This window comes from Leucopleurus acutus (genome assembly GCF_964270905.1).
Source record: "Leucopleurus acutus genome assembly, chromosome: 18".
Classification (NCBI taxonomy): domain Eukaryota; kingdom Metazoa; phylum Chordata; class Mammalia; order Artiodactyla; family Delphinidae; genus Leucopleurus; species Leucopleurus acutus.
In genome coordinates, this window is record NC_139160.1 from 19,263,438 (window position 1) to 19,286,853 (window position 23,416).

The window sequence follows — 23,416 nt, forward strand, 5'->3', positions numbered from 1 at the left end:
TTACTTCAGTAGCATGACAGTAGATTCATTTATCTATATTTTACTTTAATAGCATGATAGTAGTTGATAAATTCTTCTTAAATCTGAGTTTTTTCCTCTCTCTTTAGATCTCTTTAAAAGCTTATAATTTTGAATTGCCTTTCTAGGGGAAAATGAAGAATACCTTTTCATTTGAAGTTTATAGAGAAAGTAAAAATTAGACTTTAATTTCAAACATTTCCCTTGACTTAAGCTTGCCATTGTTCTCTTCTTTAGTCTCAGAAACGCACAATGAATTCTTCTATTAAATATTTTTTGTGTTTGTTGCAGTGAGCTCTGACACCAAGTAACCAGAATTGAGCCAGACTTCACAGGTTAAGGGCACAGTCCTCCACATGACTGCCCTCACTTCAGACATCAGCCTCAAGTTTGGGGGTCCCCAGGTCACCCTCACTTCTGACGAGCTGGCAACAAGTTTGGGAATTCCTAGTACCCCTCAGGTTTCATAATTTGCTAGAATGACTCACAGAACTTAGGAAAATACTACACTTGTGATTACAGTTTTACTATTGCCAAAGGATACAAATCAGAACCAGCAAAATGGACAGATGATGCATAGGGCAAGGTCTGGGAGAGTCCCAAGCATAAAGTTTCCATTTGCTTCAGGGATGTGTCACCCTCCTGACATATTGATATGTGACAATACACAGAATATTGGCAACCACAAAAGCCCACTGAGTTTCTAGTCGAGTTGTTTTTATTTTTTAAATTGTGGTCAAAACATAGAATATGAAATTTACTATCTTTAACAGCTTTTATGTGTACAGTACAATAATGTTAACTTTGTGCATATTGTTGTACAACAGATCAAGGACATTTTCCATCTTGTGAAACTGAAACTCTGTATCCATTGAAGAACACCTTCCCCTCTATCCCTTCAACTCCTGGCAACCACCATTCTTTCTGTTTGTAAGATTTTGATTATTTTTGATACCTCATATCAGTGGAATCATGCAGTATTTGTCTTTTTGCGATTGGTTTATTTTGCTTATCATAATGTCCTCAAGGTTCATCTATGTTGTAGCATATCAAGATTTCTTTACTTTTAAAGGCTGAATAATATTCCACTGTATGTATGTACATTATTTTCTTTATCTTTCATCTGTTGGTGGACATCCAGGTTTCTTCTGCCTCTTGGCTATTATGAATAATGTTGCAGTTAACATGGGCATGGAAGTATCTATCTGAGGTTCTGTTTTCAGTTTTTTTTGGATATATACCCAGAAGTAGGATTGCTGGATCGTATATTGAAGTTTTTGAGGAACCTCCATACTGTTCTCTACAGTGAGTCCACTATTTTACATTTCTACCAACAGGGTACAAGAGTTCCATTTTCTCCACTTTCTCACAAACAGTATTATTATTATTGACAGAAATTATCCTGATGGGAATGAGGTTATATTGTGGTTTTGATATGCATTTCCCCAATGATTAATAATATTGAGTACCCTTTCACATGCTTGTTGGCCATTTGTATGTTGTTATGGACTGAATGTTTATGTCTCCCCCATAATTAATATATTGAAGCCCTAACTGCCAATGTCATGGAACTGTGTAACTGGAAGAGTTTTGAGGTGCATGCTAGAAAAAGCTAAGATTGCCATGAAAGGACTTTTAAAGTTGATTCTGGTGAGGACTCAGAAAGAAAAAAGCAGAGATACAGAGAAAGCTTCCATCTTCTTAGAGATTATATAAATAATCATGAACAGAATGTTGGTAGAAGTATGGATGGTAAAGACCATTCTGGTGAGGTCTCAGAAATGAAGAACATGTCTTCAGATGATGCAAAAAAGATGATCCTTGTTGTAAAGTGGCAAAGAATTTGACTGAATTGTATTCATGTTCCAGTGTTTTGTGGAAGGTAGAACTTGGGAGTGATGATATTAAATATTTAGCTGAGGAGATTTTTTTAACAAATTTATTAATTTTTAAATTTTTGGCTGCTTTCGGTCTTCGTTGCTGTGCATGGGCTTTCTCTAGTTGTGGCGAGTGGGGGCTACTCTTCATTGCGGTGCACAGGCTTCTCATTGCGGTGGCTCCTCTTGTTGCAGAGCACTGGCTCTAGGGGCGCAGGCTTCAGTAGTTGTGGTGTACAGGCTCAGTAGTTGTGGCTCGCGGGGTCTGGAGTGTGGGCTTAGTTGCGCCGCGGCACGTGGGATCTTCCCGGACCAGGGCTCGAACCCATATCCCCTGCATTGGCAGGTGGATTCTTAACCGCTGTGCCACAAGGGAAGTCCCAGCTGAGGAGATTTCTAAGCAAAGTATTGAAGGGGTGGCTTCATTTCTCCTTACTGCTTATAGTAAAACTTGAGAAGAGAGAAATGAATTGAAGAAGGAATTATTAAGCAAAAAGGAATCAGAATTTAAACGTTTGGAAAATTCTCACCCTGCCTATATTGCAAAAAACTAGAAAGCTATTTGGAAGATAATTATTAAGGGTGTGGCTGAAGAACCATTTGATAAGGAGATTAGTATGGGTGTGAACCATGAATTGTGAGAAATAAATGTCTGTTGTTTAAGCCACCCAGTCTGGTATTTTGTTATAGCATCCTAAGCTAAGATATGTATTTCCTTTGGAGAAATGTCTATTCAAGTCTTTTGCCGATTTTTAAATTGGGTTGTTTCATTTTCTGGTTGAGTTGTAGTTCTTTATATATTCTGAACATTAATCTCTCACATACAGTTTGCATATATTTTCTCCCACTCTCTAGGTTGCCTTTTTGTTGATTGTTTCTTCTGCTGTGTAGAAGTTTTTAAGTTTGATATAGTCCCATTTGTATAGTTTGCTTTTGTTGCCTGTGATTTTCTCTTATTCAAGAAATTATTGCCAAATCCCATGTCATGAATCTTTTCCCCTGTGTTTTCTAGGAGTTTTACAGTTTCAGGTCTTACATTTAGGTCTTTCATCCATTTTGAGATAATTTTTGTATATGTATAAGGTAAGGGTCTAACTTCATTATTATGCATGTGGTATCTAGTTTCCCTAATACCATTTGTTGAAGAGCCTGTCCTTTCCCCATTGTGTAGCCTTGGTACCTTTGGAAGACCATTTGACCATATATATGAGGATTTATTTCTGGATTCTCTATTCTGTTCCATTGAGGTCTGTCTTTATTGTCAGAACCATACTGTTTTGATTACTATAGCTTTGTAATATGTTTTGAAATCAGGAAGTAAGAGGCCTCCAGCTTTGTTTTTCTTTCTCAAGATATTTTGGTTATTCAGGGTCCTATGAGATTCCATGTGAATTTTAGGATTTTTTCCCCCTATTTTTGCAAAAAAATGGACAGTGGAAAAAAGATTGTATTGGGGAAAAAATACTATTAGGATTTTAATAGGGATTGCATGGAATCTGTAGATTGCTTTGCGTAGTATTGAACATTCTAATAATATTAAGTCTTCCAATCCATGAACACAGGATGTTTACTTATTTGTGTCTTCTTCAGTTTCATTCAGCATTGTTTTGTAGTTTTTAGTGTACAAGTCTTTTGTCTCCTTGGTTAAATTTATTCCTAACTATTTTATTCTTTTTGACTCTATTATATCAATAAATTGGATCATTGTCTTAATTTCCTTTTTAGATTGTTCATTGTCAGTGTATAGGGATGCAAGGCATATTTGTGTGTCGATTTTGTGCTGTAACTTTGCTGAACTCATTTATTCTTAGCCAGTTTTTGGGGGGATTCTTGAGAGTTTTGTATATGCATGATCATATCATCTGTGAACAGAGGTAATTTTATTTCTTCCTCTCCTATTTGGGTGCTTTCTGTTTCTTTCTCTTGTCTGGTTGCTCTAGCTAGGACTTCCAATACTATATTGGATAAAATGGTGAGAATGGGCATCCTTGCCTTTTTCCTAATCTTAGAAGGCAAGCTTTTAGTTGTTCACCATTGAATATGTTGTTGGTTGTAGGTTTTTCATCTGTGGCCTTTATTATGTTGATGTAGTCCTTCTCTTCCTAGTTTGTTGAGTGTTTTTATGAAAGGGTGTTGAATTTTTTCAAATGCTTTTTCTGCAGCAATTGAGATGGTCATGTGGTTTTTTTGACCTTGATTCTATTAATGTGGTGTGGTACACTGATTGATTTTCCTATGTTGAACCATCCTTGCATTCCAGGAATAAACCCCCTTTGATCATGATATATAATCCTTTTAATGTGTTATTGAATTTGGTAGGCTAGTATTTTGTTAAGAGTTTTTGCATCAATATTCATCAGGGGTATTGGTCAGTAGTTTTCCTGTAGTATCTTTGTCTGATGTTGTAACAGGGTAATGCTAGCCTCATGGAATGAGTTTGGCAGTGTTCCCTCCTCTTCAGTTTTCTTTTTTTTGGGAATAGTTTGAGAAAGATTGGGGGAATTCTTCAGTGAAGCCATCTCGTCCTGGGCTTTTCTTTGTCGGGAGGTTTTTGATTACTCATTCAATCTCCTTGTTATAGCTCTGTTCAGATTTTTTATTTCTCCATGGCTCAGTCTTGCTAGATTGTATGTTTCTAGGGATTTATTTCTTCTAGGTTACCCAATTTGTTGGTGTTTGATTGTTCATAGTAGTCTCTTATGGTCCTTTTCACTTCTGTGGCATCAGTTGTAATGTCTCCTCTTTCACTACTGATTTTTGTTATTTGAATCTTTTCTATTTTTCTTAGTCTAGCTAATGGTTAGTCAATTTTGTTGATCTTTTTAACAAACCAACTCTTAGTTTTGCTAATTTTTTTGTTTTTTAAAAAATTTTCTATTTCATATGTTTCTACTTTAATCTTTATTATTTCCTTCCTTTTGCTAACATTGGGTTCAGTTTGTTCTTCTTTTTCTACTTCCTTGAGTTGTTAAAAAGAAAGCCATGAGTTGGGTGCTTTACTCCAACTTTGGTGAGCTGTGTTGGCTTCTATCTATAGTATTACAAGTTCTCTGGTGCTGTCACAAGCTGCTGAGCTTTATTTTGTTCTCAGTGCCTCTCCCCCACAAGACATTCAGAGTTTGCAGGTTCCCTGTTAGCCCTCCAAGTCAGGTGAGACAGAAACCAGTTCCTTGGACAGACCCCTGAAAAGCAGAAATGTTAGATGCACATTTCACTCTTCTCTTTCCCTCCCAAGGGGGAAGCCCCACATTGGGCTATTTCTCGGATATTGAGCTGTGTTGGCTTGGGGGAGAGACTCACTTAGATGAAATAAAATGACTTTTCTTACCCATTTCCTTGCAGTTGAACTTGCTTGGAGTACTGCAACTTCTTAACTGTTTTCTGGTTTTCTCTAATAGGCATTTGGGGTCATATATTGTTGTTGTTAAGTTAGTGTTTCTGTGGGAGAGCAAAATCTGGGGCTTTCTTTTCCACCATCTTGCTGACCCTGATGTCCAGAGTATTTTTGGGTAGTGGCAGTGGGGATGTGCAGGGGTTATGAAGTAGGAATGATTGACTGAATCATTGCCCACTAAGTTAAACTTAATCTCCAGGCCTCCTTCCCTCTTGGAAGTGTAGGCTGATATCATGTGGCTCAAAGCTCCAACCTTCTAATCACATCATTAGTCTTTCTGACCTGGTCAGTGCCCACCTGAGTCATCTCCTTTGTATTATCTAGGGGTCCATTGTGAGTCACCTCATTAACATAAACTCTCAGATGTAGGGGAGGGTTTAGAAGTTGCCTCCCATGCACTGGGGACAAAGGCCAGCCAAATTCTTTATTACACATGTATATTGAAATCTAGTCAGGCAGTATAAAATTTAAAAGGTACAAAGATGTACAGGGAAATACAAATCTTCCACCCATCCTTGTTCCTCAACCACCCAGTTTTTCTCCTGGAGGGCTGATACTTAAATCTTTTTTTGCCTAAATAACAGTTAACTCTCTTTAAAAAGTAATAAATTCCACCACCACCACCACCACCACCACCACCACCCCCCTGCCTCCCCCACCCTGGTCCCTTTGGCTATTGCCATATTTTGAGGATTTGAAGGACTGTATTGTTCTCCAAACAGATGAATATAATATTATTCCTTTACATTATACCTTGAAATGAATTTGTTACTGAAACACTTAGGTACTGGGATAGAAAAGTGAAACTAGTCTTTTGAAGTTTTTTTTTTTCTGGATTAAGAATAATATATTCACTGTACAAATTTTTTTTAATATAGTGATACATAAAATAACAAAAGTCTTATGATTTAATGTTTTATTTCTTATCTTTTTTCTGCTTGTGTGACTAGTGGGAGGGTGCATATTTAAGCACACTTTATGTTAAAAAAAACACAGTTGAGAATAGAATCTAAGGTTTTGTATCATTTTTTCCCAGATTACACTGCTGAGATCATTTTCCTTTCCAGATGCATTAAATAATCTTTAGTAGCATGGTTTTACCATTTCCTTGTTTTTGCATGTTAAGATTATTTCTGGTTTTGTGCATAAATTAGCAAATCTATTAGATAATTTTACTTTGTTTTTTCTTGATTGATTTTAGAAGACTTAAAAGTTAACTTAATTGTTTGGTATTTATCATCTTACCTTCTTATATTGCTCATGATAATAGCCAGAGCTATTCTTTCAAGGTAGGTAGCTTTCTTTTTTACTGACTTCTAGTAGGGCTAGAGCTTATAAAATCAGGACCTTTTGTTCATTAGGCTTTCCCTATTAAATATCAGTAAACTGTTTTATGATTTTTTTAATGTTCTTTAAACAATACTTTAATGTCCCTTCAGTTCTTGTGAAAAATGCATAGGTTATATTTCACGTATGTATATGATTATATTAAGTTGTTTGGTATACATTTGTATCTGTTTTTAATCTTTTTCCCTCACAGGTGAGCCATTGTCTTCCTCTTCCTTTTCACTTCTTTTCTATTATTTCAGTTGAACACTTAGGGGGGGCATTGTGCAGGTGATGCAAGGATAAATTCTCAAGGGAATTTAAAAATAGTGGGGAGAGATAGATGTATAAGTCTGATAGTGTACACAAATAGATTTTAAGATTTTATTGACGGTTCCAAAATAAAATCTAGATATTTTGGCTGTTTCCCCTCCTGCTAGGGTCCTGTATTGATAGGAAGTTCTCAAGGTGGTGTCAACATTGAAGATGTTGCTGCTGAGACTCCTGAGGCCATAGTTAAAGAACCTATTGATATTGTAGAAGGCATCAAAAAGGAACAAGCTGTTCGGGTATGTTGTACTCCGAAACATTTCTAGCTTTTGATTGGATAATTACAACCCTTAAAGAGAATTAACTGTGTAAGTGAAGTGATTGACAAAACTTCTTAAAAATTTTTTTTGAGTGTCAAGGCATGTTAATATGTAGTTTGAAATTGCAACTTTTTAGAAGTATCTAAAGCATTTTTCTTCATATCCTTCATAAATATTTTACTATGTATCTTTAAAAGATAAGGATTCTTTTAAAATAGCCACTATACCATTCCATCCCTAGTAAAACTAACAATAACTTCTTAATATCATCACTTACCCAGTCATTCAAATTCCCTAATTGTCTCAATTTTTTTTTTTCTTTTACAGTTTGAGTTGGGATCCACATAAGTTCTTTCATTGTGGTTGGTTAATAGGTCTCATAGGTCTTCTTCTAGTTTATAGGTTTCCTTTCCCTCACTTTCTTCATCCATTTTCTTTCATTTTGTTGAAGAACCTGGGTTAATTATACTTTATTGTTTTTCACAGTCTGGATTTTACATCCCCATGGTGGCATTTAACATGTCCTATCCCCCCTTTATTTCCTGTAAGTTGTATGGAATGGTAGGGACACTGTCTCATATATCCCTATGATAGATCAGTGATTTTATTTTTGGGGAGTTTTATGGACACTTTTAAGAATCTGTTTAAAGCTGTGGACTTTCTCTTAGTGTATGTACATACTCGGTAAATTTTGCCTACAGTTTCACTAGTTTTCTGTACCATCCTTCTTGTGTGCCTCTTCCTCCCATTCGATTCCCACCCCACCCAAAAAAAGCCCCCCAAAAGAAAAACTTAACTATGAAGTTTAGTATTATGGCCTGTGAGAGTTGCTTGTTAATGTTTGTAATACTGCTATTAAATTGTTTAGCTTATATATAAAAAATGAGTGACCCATCTTAAAAAGAAGTTTGAATATTAAAGTTTGAATGAAATTAACATCTCTTATTAGGAAACTGTCAAAAGAAGCTTATGGTATTGAAGTACAGTAGAGCAGGAACTTTGACTGATACAAAGATTTCCCTGCTAAAGCATGAAGAAAGTCATTTAGGCAAGTGAATGGTATAAATGTTTAAAGGGGACAGAGATTTGATTCATTAGGTAGTTATGTGAGAGTGATGACTGGAGACTTAAATTTAAATGAGAAAGAAAACACTTGATTTACAAGAATACTTGAAGGAATAATCTACTAAGATTGTACCTTTTTGAGTGATGGGTGAACAGAAATAGTTCCCAGCGCAGTGCTAGACAAACTAATTTCATACTGGGCTGATCAGAATTCTTTTGTAATTCTCAGGTGTTTACATTTAAAACAGTAGATTGTAACCTAGTGAAAATCTTTCTAAATGAAATGGTACTTTATTTCTCATCATTCTTTTTTTTGAAATGTTTTAACCCAAAATTACATTTCTTAGTTTGATCATCCACTTTATTTTCATTTGATTATTTGCATTTGTCTTCTTGCAAGAATCACATTCACTTTCAAAGAATTTAATATTTTCTGTTTTTGAAAGTCAGATGTATTGTAGCCTTAGATAGCAATTGGAAGAGAGGAAAAAACTACTCCATAGGTTTCCTGATCAGCTGCAACAGTTAGGATAAAAAAAGAGACATGTGGCTTCTATACCAGTGGTTCAGAAATGCTTATACAACTTTAAAATATTATGGAGTTTTGGTCCACTATAGACCTTGTGAACCACAACTTCTGGGTTGAGACCTTGGTGTATGCATTTTTAAAAAAGCTCTTCAGGGCTTCCCTGAAGAGCACAGTGGATAAGAATCTGCCTGCCAATGCAGGGGATACAGTTTCGATCCCTGGCCTGGGAAGATCCCACATGCCGCAGAACAACTAAGCCCACGCGCCACAACTACTGAAGCCCGCATGCCTAGAGCCCGTGCTCCGCAACAAGAGAAGCCACCGCAATGAGAAGCCCGTGCACCGCAATGAAGAGTAGCCCCTGCTCGCCACAACTAGAGAAAGCCCATGTGCAGCAATGGAGACCCAACACAGCCAAAAATAAATAAATAAAAATTGAAAGGAAAAAAAAAGCTTTTCAGGTATATTTAGGGAGGAATCTCTGCTCAAGACTGTAAACTTTTCTACTAGATTAGAAGCTTAAGTACCTGTATATCTTTTGAATCTAGCATATATTAGGTGTTCAGTAGATTTTTGAATGAATGGGATAATACTTGTTTGACTGGATGTGTCTTCATTGCTTGGTAGACACTCTTCATAAATTACCTAAAAGGTAAAATAGGGTGAGTTAATATTTTGGCCATTGGACCATTTGGATTATCAGTCTGCCTTTTATATGTAGGTTTAATAAAATATAAGTCTCTATTTTCAGTTTAGGTTGGCCATAAGGCTTAGTGGTAGTATGGAGGCTATGGAATAACACAGGAACAGGAATTGAGGCGAATGACAAGTCATTTGACCTCTCTGAATCTCTTTCTTTTTTTTTTTTTTTTTGCGGTGCGGGCCTCTCACTGTTGTGGCCCCTCCCATTGTGGAGCAAAGGCTCCGGACGCGCAGGCTTAGCGACCATGGCTCACGGGCCCAGGCGCTCTGCTGCATGTGGGATCTTCCCGGACCGGGGCACGAACCCGTGTCCCCTGCATCTGCAGGCAGACTCTCAGCTACTGCGCCACCAGGGAAGCCCTGAATCTCTTTCTTTGTAAAATGGGCATACTACCTGCTTTGTGAGGATTTTGAATAAAAACTTTTGTTTAACCATTTAGTGATAGTAGATGCTAGTTTAGTGTTTAATGTTTGACCATAAATGAGTCATGTTTATTATTTAAATGATAAACTACAAGGTTTTTTATTTGTAATAATTTAATGTTGATTGGATGTATACAGCATTCCTATAATAAAGAGACAAATTAATTTCAGCTTGCACAGAAGATGGGATTTCCAGCCAATATTGTGGATTCTGCAGCAGAAAACATGATCAAGCTTTACAACCTTTTTCTGAAATATGATGCAACCATGGTAGAAATAAATCCAATGGTAGAGGATTCAGACGGAGCTGGTAAAGTATCTTTTATCAAACATTGATTGTCTGTTTATCCACTTATCATATTCTTCACTGAGGAAGTTGAACTCATAAGGAAGTGAACTCATTTCTATGTAGAAGCTTATTTTATAATGAAAAGAGTGAATGTGAACAAATATTAAAGAGACCCTTTAAAATAAACACCTTAAATATATATTTATGTACACACAGAGGGGTTAAAGCTGCACTGTATGGCAGCTACCAATCACATGTGGCAGTTAAAATTAATTGAAATAATATAAAATTGAAATATTTCTCAGTTGCACTAGTTACATTTCAGGTGCTCTGTAGCCCCATGTATTGGACAGCTCTGTATTGGACAGCACACATAAAGAACTATTTCATCATTGCAGAAATTTCTGTTGGGCAGTGATGGATTAGAGTATCCACTACAGTAGTGAATAAATAGTTGTAGTTTTGGGGAATTAGCCATTTTAGTCTCCCCAGGTTTCAAACTTTAGAGACACCATGATTGTTATTGTACAAAGTGTGTATTCTGATGCTAGAGTCATTTAATATTAGGGAAGTAAGATTAGCTTGTCACTTTGACAGCTTTTCTTTTACGTGTTTAAAAGGTAAATCAGGTTTTGAATTATCATGCCTTCCATGTATAGTTTTTCTAAAAATATAAGTTGCTTTATTGTAGCCTAAATTTTTCTTGATATTTTACATTAATTGCTTCTGTTGCTGTAATTTGTTTGATTTTGTTTCAAGTCTCTTTGGACATTTCTAATCTTCTTAAGCATTTGTAGATCTCTTTCACTTTTATACTTCTAATTAGTTATATTCATTACTATAGAAGTCAATTTTTAGCTGGTCATTTATATGGTTGTATAAAGAAAAATGAGTAAATTTTCTTGTGATTGTAGAGGTAGTTTATAAAACTAAAAATAATTAAATTTTTTTAAAGAGTGAGGGCTGACGCACATTTTAAAAATGAAATGTCCAGTGAAGGAGAATTATCTGTATGAAACCGATATTTGTTTTTAAGGGAGGCAGTTCTTACCTATTTATTCTTTTAGATTGGCATTACTTAATCCTTTGTGGGTCAAGGACAAATTTTAAGAAATGCAGTGAAAATTGCATGAAAGCGAGTAACCCTCACCAAGGAGTCTGCACCAGTGTTCCCATGTGTGCATGTGCATATGCACTGCTTTTCATGCAGTTTAGGGGTTCTCAAACTCCTTGAAGCCTTTGGTCCTGCATTTGGTACTTGGATGTCAAATTACTAACTCCTATTGCTAGGCAACCTTTAGAATCCTTTTGTCAGGTTTCAAAACCGATCATTCTGGAATTTTTTTTTTTTTGCTGTACGCGGGCCTCTCACTGTTGTGGCCTCTCCCGTTACAGAGCACAGGCTCCGGACGCACAGGCTCAGCGGCCATGGCTCACGGGCCCAGCCGCTCCGCAGCATGTGGGATCTTCCCGGACCGGGGCATGAACCCGTGTCCCCTGCATCAGCAGGTGGACTCTCAACCACTGCGCCACCAGGGAAGCCCCATACTGGAATTTTATTGGAATTGTATTCATCCTATAAATTGTTGGGGGAAAATTAACATCTTCCTAGTAATCAGTTTTTCCAACTAGAAATACCTATTTTTCCATTTATGTAAGTCTTGATTTATACTTTTTTAAGTAAGACTTATTTTCTTTGGGTAGGTATTATATTTCTTTTTAGATTTATTTGTAGAAGTATATTTTTGTTGCTATTTTGATTGGGATCTTTTCTGCCATTGTATTTTCTTACTGTTTATTGCGGTATACAGAGACTGTTGATTTTGTTCTTCATTTGAAGATTTTAATTCTATTGTTGTATTTGTTTTCTAAGTATTCTAAGTCTACTTTGGTTTCCTATAGTAAAGTTTATTTAAAAAAATATGTTCCCTCTATTTAACGAAAACATAGCAAATACTATATGCTAGGAACTATTGTAAGAACTTTTCAGATATAGACCCCTATAGTTCATTAAATGTTTATAGCAGTTCTGTGAGGTAGATACTATTACTATCCTTATTTTATAGGTTAGGAAACTGAGTTACCAAGAGGTTAAGTGACTTGCCCAGGGACACATGGCTAGTGGTAGAACTGGGCGGTGAATCTAAACAGTCAACTGCAGAATTTGTGCTCTTACATATGACACAGTTGTATGACAGGGATATTTTGGGTAGAGAGTAGTATATCAGCATTATTGGAGTAGGAAGAGATTAGCAATAAAGTATATCTTTTAGGTTAGGAAGCTGTAGCAGTAGTCCAAGCAGGAGGTAACAAAGGCAGTGGGAATGGAAAGGAGAAGGCTTTATTTTACAGATGAGTTCAAGCTCAGGCTCTGTTAGCAGATCTACATTTCTCACAGTACTTTCTTTATATATTTTGAATGGAGGCTTTAGACCAATGCAGACTATGTAGTTATAAACATATGCAGATTGATATGTTTTATTTATAAGGTTCATATTGAGTTTCAAAAGTAATATTTTTAAAAATAGAAAATATAGATATTTGTCTCCTTTTGGTACCAAGTTACCATATGACAAGATAGAATATACATTTGGGAAAATTATCATAGTATTCCTTAAAATAGTGTTTAAGGATATTTTGAATGACTAAATTTGAGTTATTTCCTTTGTGCACAGTTTTTTTGGAACATATATGCTGCATAGAATGAAGTATACCTCTTAATTTGTACCGGTTTACTTGTTTGAATAATTGTAAGAAGAAAGCTTATAGACTCTAGACTTATTTTCCTAGTAATGCTCTGAAAACATAGCGTAATATAATATGTATATATATTTGAATACAATTGCTTAAATAGCTTATCATACCATTGCCATCATTGGGGTTTCTGAGAGATCTTCCAGTGATTACTGATCTTCCCTGACAGAGTTCTAACTAAAATGGATCCGACAACTAAATTACACCATTAGACAGACTTAATAAATCTATTCAAATATGAGGCTTTAACAGGGCAGGCCTTTCAGGGATAGACTATGCCTTGGGAATAGCAGTTGGAAATGGTTGCTCGCTGTGGGAAGCTTACTCCCAAGAGGAAGGAGGATTGAGCAGAATTATGCATGCCTAGTTTTATAATATCTAGATTAACTAGACAGATAATTTGTGTCCTTTCCTCTGGGAAGAATTAAGTAGAGACAGTGAGAGACAGATCTTATACTAAGTGAATGTGAAAGGAAGCATCAGGAGTGGGGAAGATTTGATCCTGCCGCCTCCCCCCCAAACATTCCTTAGTATTTTCTTTACCCACTGAGCTCAACCATCAAGCCTGTGATCTATCAGGGTGGATGTGGAGCTCTTGCGGGCGGAGAGGTTAGCTGTCTGTTTGGGTAATCTTGTTCTGACTTTGAGGCTGCCTTTCCAATCCCAGCCATTGTTCCTTTGGCTATTATATGGGAGCATCTATAGGTAGTTTGGATTTTTACCACCAGAAATTTCTAAAATGGGTCAAAATAGTACACCAGTATCAGCTTTAAGAAAGTGTTATGCTCAATTCTGAAAATTTATTCTTTTCTGTTTCTGACACCACATTATGTTCAGTCAGGTTGTCTATCGGAATTTCAAAAGTTCATCAGTGAGATTAGATTATGGCATTAAAATACTCTGAAATACTCTAATAGTAGATTACATAGAGACACAGCTGGATTTAAAGTCCAAATGTGATAAAAGTCCAGAGGACCTAGAGAACTGAAGTCCCAAGTCACATTCTCTTATCTGAGTTAGAAGTTCAAAGAAATTAATGTTCTTTCTAATTTTGTAAATATTTTGATTGAATGAGAGGTTATGAATTCTAGATAGTTTTAAAATTCTTTTAGCCATGGCAGTTTGGACTGTCTGTCACAGGAATGGGTAGAGTTTCTTTGTGATCTCAGAAGTTATATTATTTGAATTTCAGATCTCTTATGTGCCTGAATTCTAAAAGTGTACAAAAGGTTAATAATACATATAAGGTTATCACAGCTTTGACCCTCAATTACCAAATTTGGAGAAACCCCTCCCCCCAAACTCAAGCCATTCCCACTGCTAGGGACAGTGATCTCAGGCACAATAATATTCTCAGAACAATGTACTTCGTTTTATCAAGGGTCATGGCAGAAACTCAGTGAAAGCTGAATGAAAAAGAATGGACTGATACTAGTCTCCCCAGGATGCCAGTTGTCTTGATTATCTTACCTATGGACCTGAAATCAGTTGAGAGAAATCTCCAAGTAAGGAATTAATTTTGGCCTGGTGCATTTGTGACTTCTAGGGGGGAAGAAACCCAAAATGTACATTTCTTAAAAGTTTTTCCTCTTTTGAACACTATGAATTGAGTATGGGCTCTGTTTACTGATATTACACATACCCTTGCTGTTAGCAGAATTGTCAGTGGCTGGTTCTACTGACTGTTGCAGAGCTCAGGTCTAGGAAATATGCTTCCTAGGTATTTCACCCCAAGTATGTTTTTATTGGAGAATCACCATCACCTGAGTGAACCTGTCTTTATCTTCTTGAGTCTATATACTTTAGAGGCCTACTAAGGATTAATGCCTTTACTATGTGTTCCTCATTGTTTTTTGAATGGCATGTTAATTTTATTAATTTAATAGATATACAGTTGACTCTTGAACAACACTAATTTGAACCATGAGGGTCCACTTATAAGCAGATTTTTTTTTCAATGAGTATGTACTACAATACTACATAATCTGTGGTTGGTTGAATCTTTGGATGCAAAACTGCAGGTATGGAGGGCCAACTGTAAAGTTACAGGCAGATTTTTTTGCTAACATATCTTGAGCACTTTTTGCATTTACTAAAGCATTCTTCTAAAACACTTATTTTAATATTTGTAAAATTTGTCATATATAGATATGCCACAATTTATAACTATAAATTTATAAATGATTATCAAAATACAAGGGATCTGAAGGATCACAATCCAAGAAACATACATATTATCATTCACCAGTGATTTCAGATATTGTACTTTTTAGTTCCAAATTTTCAATATGATTCCTTTCATAGTTTTATTTTCTGCTGAGATTACTTATGTGGTGCTTTATTATGACCATATTTTCCCTTAAATCATTAAACATGTTTAAAATAGCTATTTCACAGTCCTCTGATACTTTAAAATTTGAGTCATCTTGAGTTTGGTTTCTTTTGACTGCTTTGTCTCTTTATTTTTGGTTACATTTTCCTGTTTCTTCACAGATCTAGTAATTTCTAGTTGTATACTAGACATTTTGGGAGACTGAATTCTGTCAGCTTCCTCTGAAAGGATGTTGGTTTTTGTTGTTAATAGTTAATTTGGCTGACTCTAAACTTTGTCTCTTGTTTTGTGCAACAGCTGAAACTGCTCAGTTCTTTCAGCCTCTATCTGTTCAGGAATAAGGAATAGTTACATTGGAGCAAGGAAGGGATAGAATACATATTGAAAGCTAAAGTCAGAGAATTAACCTTCATAAGGGCCATTTTGGTAGAGTGCTGGAGGTAAAAGCCTGATTAGAGTGGATTTAAGAGAGAATGGCAGGAGAAAAACTTGTACTGGTATAGGGAGTTTTTTAAGCAGGGCTTGGCAGATGTAGTCTCAGTTACTGCTATTTCTCTACTTGTTCTTCTCCTTCTTCCTTTACCCTTTCTTTCTTCTTTCTTCTTCATAACGTGTTAAAAATATAAAACCCTTTGTAGGCTCACAGGCCATAAAAAAACCAGCACAGGCTGAATCTGGCCCATAGGCCATAGTTTGCTGACCCCAGGTTTAAAGAGACAACTCTTTCCGTGAGTTATGTTGTATAGAAAGAGGAGAGTAAGGGGGTGGGGGGAGGTAGGGAGTAAAGAGTTTTTTCTTTCTTTTTATTGAGGTGGGGGAAAGAACAGCATTTTTACAAGTCAGTTTGATTTAGCCAATAGAAAAGTGGGGTGGGGTGGAATTTACAGTGCAAGAAAGACAGAATTAGCGGAACAATCCCCTTGCTTGAGACCCAAGCAAAGGAGTTAGCTAGGAGCATGGACAGTTAATTCTTGGTAATTAAAAAGAAAATTAAATGCTTTTGAGGGTTTTTTTTTCCCTTCTCTATCTGTTGCTTAGGATAGGTGTAGAACCAGTAACTTTGATGGGGCAGTTTTAATTTTCACATATTCTTTTTCAAGAAACAGTTTGAATTAATTGTCAAGATAAATTGAAATACTTTCAGTAAGTAACAAAATGTGTTTTTCTTCTGAAGTCAAAAATATTTGATTACTGTATAGTTTATTGTGTCTATCTTGAAATTAACATCACTTTATTTTTTTCCTTCAAAGTGCTATGTATGGATGCAAAGATCAATTTTGATTCTAATTCAGCATATCGCCAGAAGAAAATCTTTGACCTACAGGACTGGACCCAGGAAGATGAAAGGGACAAAGATGCAGCTAAGGCAGATCTCAACTACATTGGCCTAGATGGAAATATAGGCTGTCTAGGTACCACCTGTTTTTATGTTAAGAGTTGGATTGGCTAAGCTTAATTTATTTTCTTTGTTTGTTGCTTATACAAATCATTTTCCCTTCTTGATAGTAAATGGTGCTGGTTTGGCAATGGCCACAATGGATATAATAAAGCTTCATGGAGGGACTCCAGCCAACTTTCTTGATGTTGGTGGTGGTGCCACAGTCCATCAAGTAACAGAAGCATTTAAACTTATCACTTCAGATAAAAAGGTAGGGGCAGAACTTATGTTTTAGAATTTGAATGGAGAGAAGTAACTTGATTAATTAGTAAATGTGGTCGTTACAGTAGTTGAGCGTTAAAGTTCAGAAGTCCTCAATAGTTTGGAAAAGTTTGCTGAAATCAATAAAATAAAAGTTAGCAAGAAAGAAAGATAAACTTTCCCATTGTGATTTAGAAAACAAGGTGAAGAAATACTGGATGGTATTAGATAATACTATAAACGGTAGTGATTTGGCATGAGAACCCATTACTATAGAAAAAATTTTGGAGCTGTTAGTTGACTAAAAAAGCCAGAAATCTGGAAAGTCTGTAAAGCTAAAAAGAAAATAAAAATCATCTTTAATTCTATCCAGACATAGCTTTTGTTACTATTGATTTGATTTATTTTCTTTAAGACTTGTTAATGCTTATATATTTCACACATACACTCATACACATTGCATATGTATCATTCTAGAAACAGCTTTATTAAGATATAATTCATGGGGCTTCCCTGGTGGCGCAGTGGTTAAGAATCTGCCTGCCAATGCAGGGGACACGGGTTCAAGCCCTTATCCGGGAAGATCCCACATGCTGCGGAGCAACCAAGCCCGTGTGCCACAACTACTGAGCCTGCACTCTAGAGCCCGCACGCCACAACTACTGAGCCCGTGTGCCACAACTACTGAAGCCTGTGCACCTAGAGCCCATGCTCTGCAACAAGAGAAGCCACCGCAAGAAGGCTGTGCACCACAAGGAAGAGTAGCCCCCGCTCACCGCAACTAGAGAAGGCCCACACGCAGCAACGAAGACCCAGTGCAGCCAAAAATAAATGAATAAATAAAAATAAACCAAAAAAACCCCCAAAAACCTGGCTTCCAAAAAAAAAAAAAAGATATAATTCACATGCCATATATTTCACCCATTCATACATATATCTTTCAATACACACATTTTGAGTCTTTTTTTGCTAACATCTCTTGAGCACTTTTTGTGTAAAGTATTATTCTAAAACACTCATTGTAATGTTTGCATAATCTGTCATATATAGATATGCCATAATTTATAGTTACGAATTTATAAATGATTATCAGAATACAAGAGATGAAGCATTGTGATCCAAGAAACAGACATATTATCATTCATCAGATATTTTTTTAAGGAATATATCTACTGTGTGACCAATGTGGGTTTTTGTTTGTTTGTTTTTTTTTCGCGGTACGCGGGCCTCTCACCGCTGTGGTCCCTCCCGCCGCGGAGCAAAGGCTCTGGACGCGCAGGCCCAGCGGCCACGGCCCATGGGCCCAGCCACTCCACGGCATGTGGGATCCTCCCGGACCGGGACACAAACCTGCATCCCCTGCATCGGCAGGCGGACCCTCAACCACTGCGCCACCAAGGAAGCCCCAATGTGGGTTTTTTTAAGGCTTATGGAAATAAGATAATGGCCTTCATGTAACTAGTCTTACTGAATTTAGACTGAGAATTTGTCATTGGTAGGGATCAAGATACCTTGAACTGTGTTGAGAATTGAATGAGTTGGACAAGGGGAAGGAAATGTGCAGAGGCATGGGGTCCAGAGAGGGCCACTGTGTTCATGGATTGGTAAGATGCTTATGCATAAAGATACAGCATTATTGGGATGAATGATAAGGAGTAATGTTGGCAAATTGAGACCCAAGTTGTGAAGATCCCTGTATCTATAGCTAAGGAGTTTTGAATTTAATACTTCTACCCCAGCACATTTACAAATACATATATCAACTCCTTACCTTTTTGTTTTTTTATTTTTAAAAAAGAAGTTAATTCTGCTAGTAAAGGGTGAAATGGGGAATAGGGAGACACTGGCAGGAGATATCAATTTGGTTATTATACCTGCTTGTTGGGAAGGATGAAGAGGTCCATAACAAAGGCAGTGTCAGTAAGAATAAAGCAATGAAACCTACACTGCTGAGATAGAATCCTTAAGTTAATTTTTTTCCTTTTTGGGCGTGGCATGGGGAGGGATTGGTTAGGACTTCTGGCTGCAGAGAATCATTGGTTGGTGATATCTTTTGTGCTGTCAGAAGCAAAGTAAAGAAATTCGGTATTTTTGAATGAATGTGTTAAGTTTGCCCTGTGGTGATTATACCTGGTAGATAGTTGTAAAGATATTCTTCCTATAATGGTCAGATGTGTATTTGAGAGTCCTCAGTATATTGAGAAAAGTTGAAGTGTTAGGCATTGGTGATATGACTCATGCAAGTGATTTGAGGAAACCAAGAATGGAACCTGGCTCCTCCCACCCAGTGCTGAAGGATTGAATAAGGAAGGAAGACCCAATAAAAGAGGGAGAGAACAAACTGACAGAGATGGTTGCAGATCAGGAGAGAGTGGTGACATCAAAGGCCAGGGTGAAGAGTTCTGGGAAGTAAGGGAATGGGCAGTAGTGTTAGATGCTGAAAGAGAGGAGAGGGGGACAGAGGCCAGGCTTCAGTGGGTTGAGTTGTGATTGGGAATTGAGGGTGTGGAGTCATACAGGAGAGTTACTCTTTCGGTGGTGGGGTCTGAGGAGGCACAGAAGGACCTAGTGCTCGCAGTTAAGTGGAGGTCGGCTTGAGAAGAGCTGTGCAGTGTATGCGTGTTTGTGTAGAAGACCAAGAAGATGGGTTGTTTCTAGCTGGAGAAGAGATTTGAAGATAAAGAAGAGAGTGAATATAGCTAAAGGAGTGGAGACCTGGAGGAGACACAGTACAGTAATTAGTGATGAGGTTAGTTTTGGAGAGCAGGTTACTCCTTAAGGTGTTACTGGAAAAGGAAGATCATATGCTAGAAGTTAGAGAGTTTGAGGTGGGATAGGAGGCTCATGAAGAAGGTTGAAAGGTATGAGTCAGACTATTGCTGATGAATCATTATTATACTGCTCTTCAGGTTATGCTCGTGTTTCACAGGTTTGGTGTTTGGTTTTGTTTTTTCCCACTCTTTTACTTTTCTTGAAGTTGGAATGGATAAACTAATAGGCTGGAATCATGCATTATTTGAATGGGGACGCAGGTAGACTGGGTATGAGAGAGGAGTGGCTATGAGGAAGCTGAGTGTGCCCACGACAGTGTCATTGGTTTGCTCAGCTGTGGCTTCTAGGCTCTATAGTGAAGCACGCCAGATTGGGGGAGAGCTGATAGACTGGTTGATTAGGAAGGGGTTGAGGGACTAGAGACTTTAAAAGATTGGATTTGATAGAGATGAAAGGCGTTAAGTGAAAGGAGAGGAGGTTGAGCAAGAGTGGGATTTAGACATTTGATATTGTAGAGACATTCATTCTGGTCAGGTCAAGGATTTGTCCTTGGTAGTAATCAGTTGATATGGACTGGAGGTAAAAGTGACATGGTAGAGCTCCAGTCACTTGAGGCTCAGGTGCTAGATGATGCCTGTGGTGCGTACTGTAGCTATCCCACATGCAGCGGGAGGGGGTGAGATGGGAGGGTGCCAGAGTCCACTGTGAATTCTGTTCCATTATGAATTCTAGACCTTTATTTCTTGAAGTATAGAAATAATAGTGGTAAAGATAAGGAATGCTTAGTATAACTCAGTGTGTCTCAACTTTTTTCCTGTCATGGCATTCACAGAAAGTAACATTTCAGTGGGGCATGGGAGGTACATGGAAAAGGTTGCTTGTTGTCAGAGGCCACTGGCTCAAGGTGCCAGCCGTCCCAGAACCTTCCTAATTGCTCTAAGGCAGCGGTCCCCAATCTTTTTGGCACCAGGGACCGGTTTCGTGGAAGACAGTTCTTCCACGGACGGGGTGGGGGTGGGGGATGGTTCAGGCAGTAACGCGAGCGATGGGGAGCGGTGGGAAGCGATGGGGAGCGGTGGGGAGCGATGGGGAGCGATGGGGAGCGGTGGGGAGCAATGGGGAGCAATGGGGAGCGGCAGATGAAGCTTCGCTCCCTCACCCGCCGCTCACCTCTTGCTGTGCGGCCCAGTTCCTAAGAGGCCATGGACCGCTACCGATCCGTGGCCCAGGGCTTGGGGACCCCTGCTCTAAGGGGTGAGGGGAGCAATATCTTGGTGTGTCTATAACCCATTTCTATCTCACTGGTTGAGAAGTTCTAGTGTAGCTGAATAAACTAAGCCTCTTTTTAAAAAACAAATAATATTTTTTTCTAAAGGATAGAAGAACAGCGATTCAGACTACCAGTGTGATGATGAAAGAATGCCAACCCAAATAGGCCCTGAGGTTTGGATGTGATGTGTAGCCAGGAGTGTCCATCCATACAGATGTTGAGTAATTTTGAGGGCCTGGTTTGTGTGAAGAGTTGGTAGAGTTGATGGGGAAAAATGAAGAGATGATAGTTAATGAGGACTAAATTGGAGATCTTGCATATGATGTTGTCTTACAACATGGTCTGGGTTAGTAATGTTGGTAATGACTATGCTTAATAGGAAACAAGAAAATGGAATCAGGAGGTCTTGTTAATATGTGACAGGAGAGAAGAGACTGTGAGCCAGGTGTTGAAATTACCCAAGGAGGGGAAATAAGTTTTGCTAGGTGGTGGGACTGCACACACTTCAGTGATGAGAGCTGCATGCAGAGAGTATGGCTGTTTGGTCTGAAAATGTTTCCATGAAGTTAACTTTTATCATAAGGCACAGATACTAGTGTTTTCTTGGGAAGGAAGGAAAAACAGTCATTCCTTTAAAATTTTAATCTAAAACATTTTATTGGCAGGTACTGTCTATTCTGGTCAACATCTTCGGAGGAATCATGCGGTGTGATGTTATTGCACAGGGTATAGTCATGGCAGTAAAGGATTTGGAAATTAAAATACCTATTGTGGTACGGTTACAAGGTAAGTGTAAAAGGATCTTGCAGTTGTTCTGTGAACTCTAATTGCTTAAAAGTTCATAATTCCAAGGGGTTTGGTTCATTTAGTTTTAAATTTAGTTTTAAATAGCTGTATATATTTTTTAACATCTTTATTGGAGTATAACTGCTTTACGATGGTGTGTTAGTTTCTGCTCTATCATGAAGTGAATCATCTATACGAATACATATATCCCCATAGCCCCTCCTTCTTGCATCTCCCTCCTACCCTTCCTATCCCACCCCTCTAGGTGGTCACAAAGCACCGAGCTGATCTCCCTGTGCTATGTGGCTGCTTCCCACTAGCTATCTTTTATACATTTGGTAATGTATATATGTCCATGCCACCCTCTCACTTTGTCCCAATAGCTGTATTTTTAAAATGAGAGTATAGTAGGGAATTTTTAAAACGTCGGTTAAAAAATTCTAACATTGGAGCAAAATTGTTCATAGTTTTGCTTGCTATAAGTTGATACATTATTTATTTGTTGTACGTATCTTGAATTTTGACTTGTCTGAATTACCATTAATGTGGTACGGCAAAGTATTTCACAAGGCAACTCCAGGTTTTTATAGTATTTGGTTTAGAAGCATTTGTATTAAATGACCAAAGTTAGTTGAAATTTCATATTTGTAAATGTATATTGTGACAAACATTTTAAATGATTTTGTGTAGGTATTTAAAATGTCTATATTTGCATAAATCATTTCCAGGTACACGAGTTGATGATGCTAAGGCACTGATAGCGGACAGTGGACTTAAAATTCTTGCTTGTGATGACTTGGATGAAGCTGCTAAAATGGTAACAGGTTATGTTGATCTGAGGATAAATTTGCAGTGTATGAAAGATTTATAAACATTTAGATTCTAAAATGAACCAGCTAATTATTGCTAATAATGAGTGTTTCAGCTAAACACTAGGAGTATTGAACCCCATATACCTATCACCCATCTTAAATAATTACCAGTTCATGCTCAGTCGTGTCTCATCTTATTCTTACCTACTTCCTTCCTTGCCCATGATTATTTTGAAGCAAATCCCAGACATTATATTATTTCATACTTATCATCATGTATCTGTAAAAGATAAAGGTATTGATATAAAGGGATTATTATTACTTGTTTCAGATGGGATAGTGGTATTATGTTTATGTTTTATAAAAAAAGAATTGAGTCAGTGTTGAAATTTCCCTGATTCTCTTAAATATTTTTTGCCTAGGTTCTTTGTTAGAATTAGGATCAAAAGTATATGCTTGCAGTTGGTTAATATATCACTAAATGTCTTTTTATAGATTCTCCCTTGCCTCTTTTTTTATTCTTAACTTTATTTGTTGAAAAAACCAGGCTGATGGTCTTGTAGTGTTTCCTGTAGTCTGGATTTTAATTATTGTATTCATGGGGTGTCATTTAACATGTTCCTCTGCTCCTGTATTTCCTGTAAACTGGTAGTTCAATCAATAGGTTTGATCATATATGTATTTGATTTTGAGGAGTGGGGAGCAAGAATATTTTATGGTTAATTTTGTGTAATTCCATAAGGAGGTATATAAATGTCAGATAACTTCTCTTTTTGTAATACTAGCAGTCATTGACATTCATAACTTAGATCCAATATTTTATTTATGCAAAGTGGTG

At 37.3% G+C, this 23,416-nt stretch overlaps 1 protein-coding gene across 2 annotated transcripts in view; it reads left to right on the plus strand.

The window, feature by feature from the left end:
- The window catches only part of SUCLA2 (succinate-CoA ligase ADP-forming subunit beta), a 47,943-nt gene that overhangs the window by 20,060 nt on the left and 4,467 nt on the right, over window positions 1-23,416 (plus strand). The window contains exons 5-10 of one of the 2 annotated variants that reach the window (XM_082859647.1): window positions 7,056-7,184; window positions 10,096-10,234; window positions 16,550-16,711; window positions 16,806-16,948; window positions 21,646-21,766; window positions 22,495-22,583. In XM_082859647.1, the coding sequence (XP_082715773.1) occupies window positions 7,056-7,184; window positions 10,096-10,234; window positions 16,550-16,711; window positions 16,806-16,948; window positions 21,646-21,766; window positions 22,495-22,583 (783 nt within the window). The remainder of the gene's footprint in view (window positions 1-7,055; window positions 7,185-10,095; window positions 10,235-16,549; window positions 16,712-16,805; window positions 16,949-21,645; window positions 21,767-22,494; window positions 22,584-23,416) is intronic. The other variant, XM_082859648.1, reaches the window with a different exon arrangement.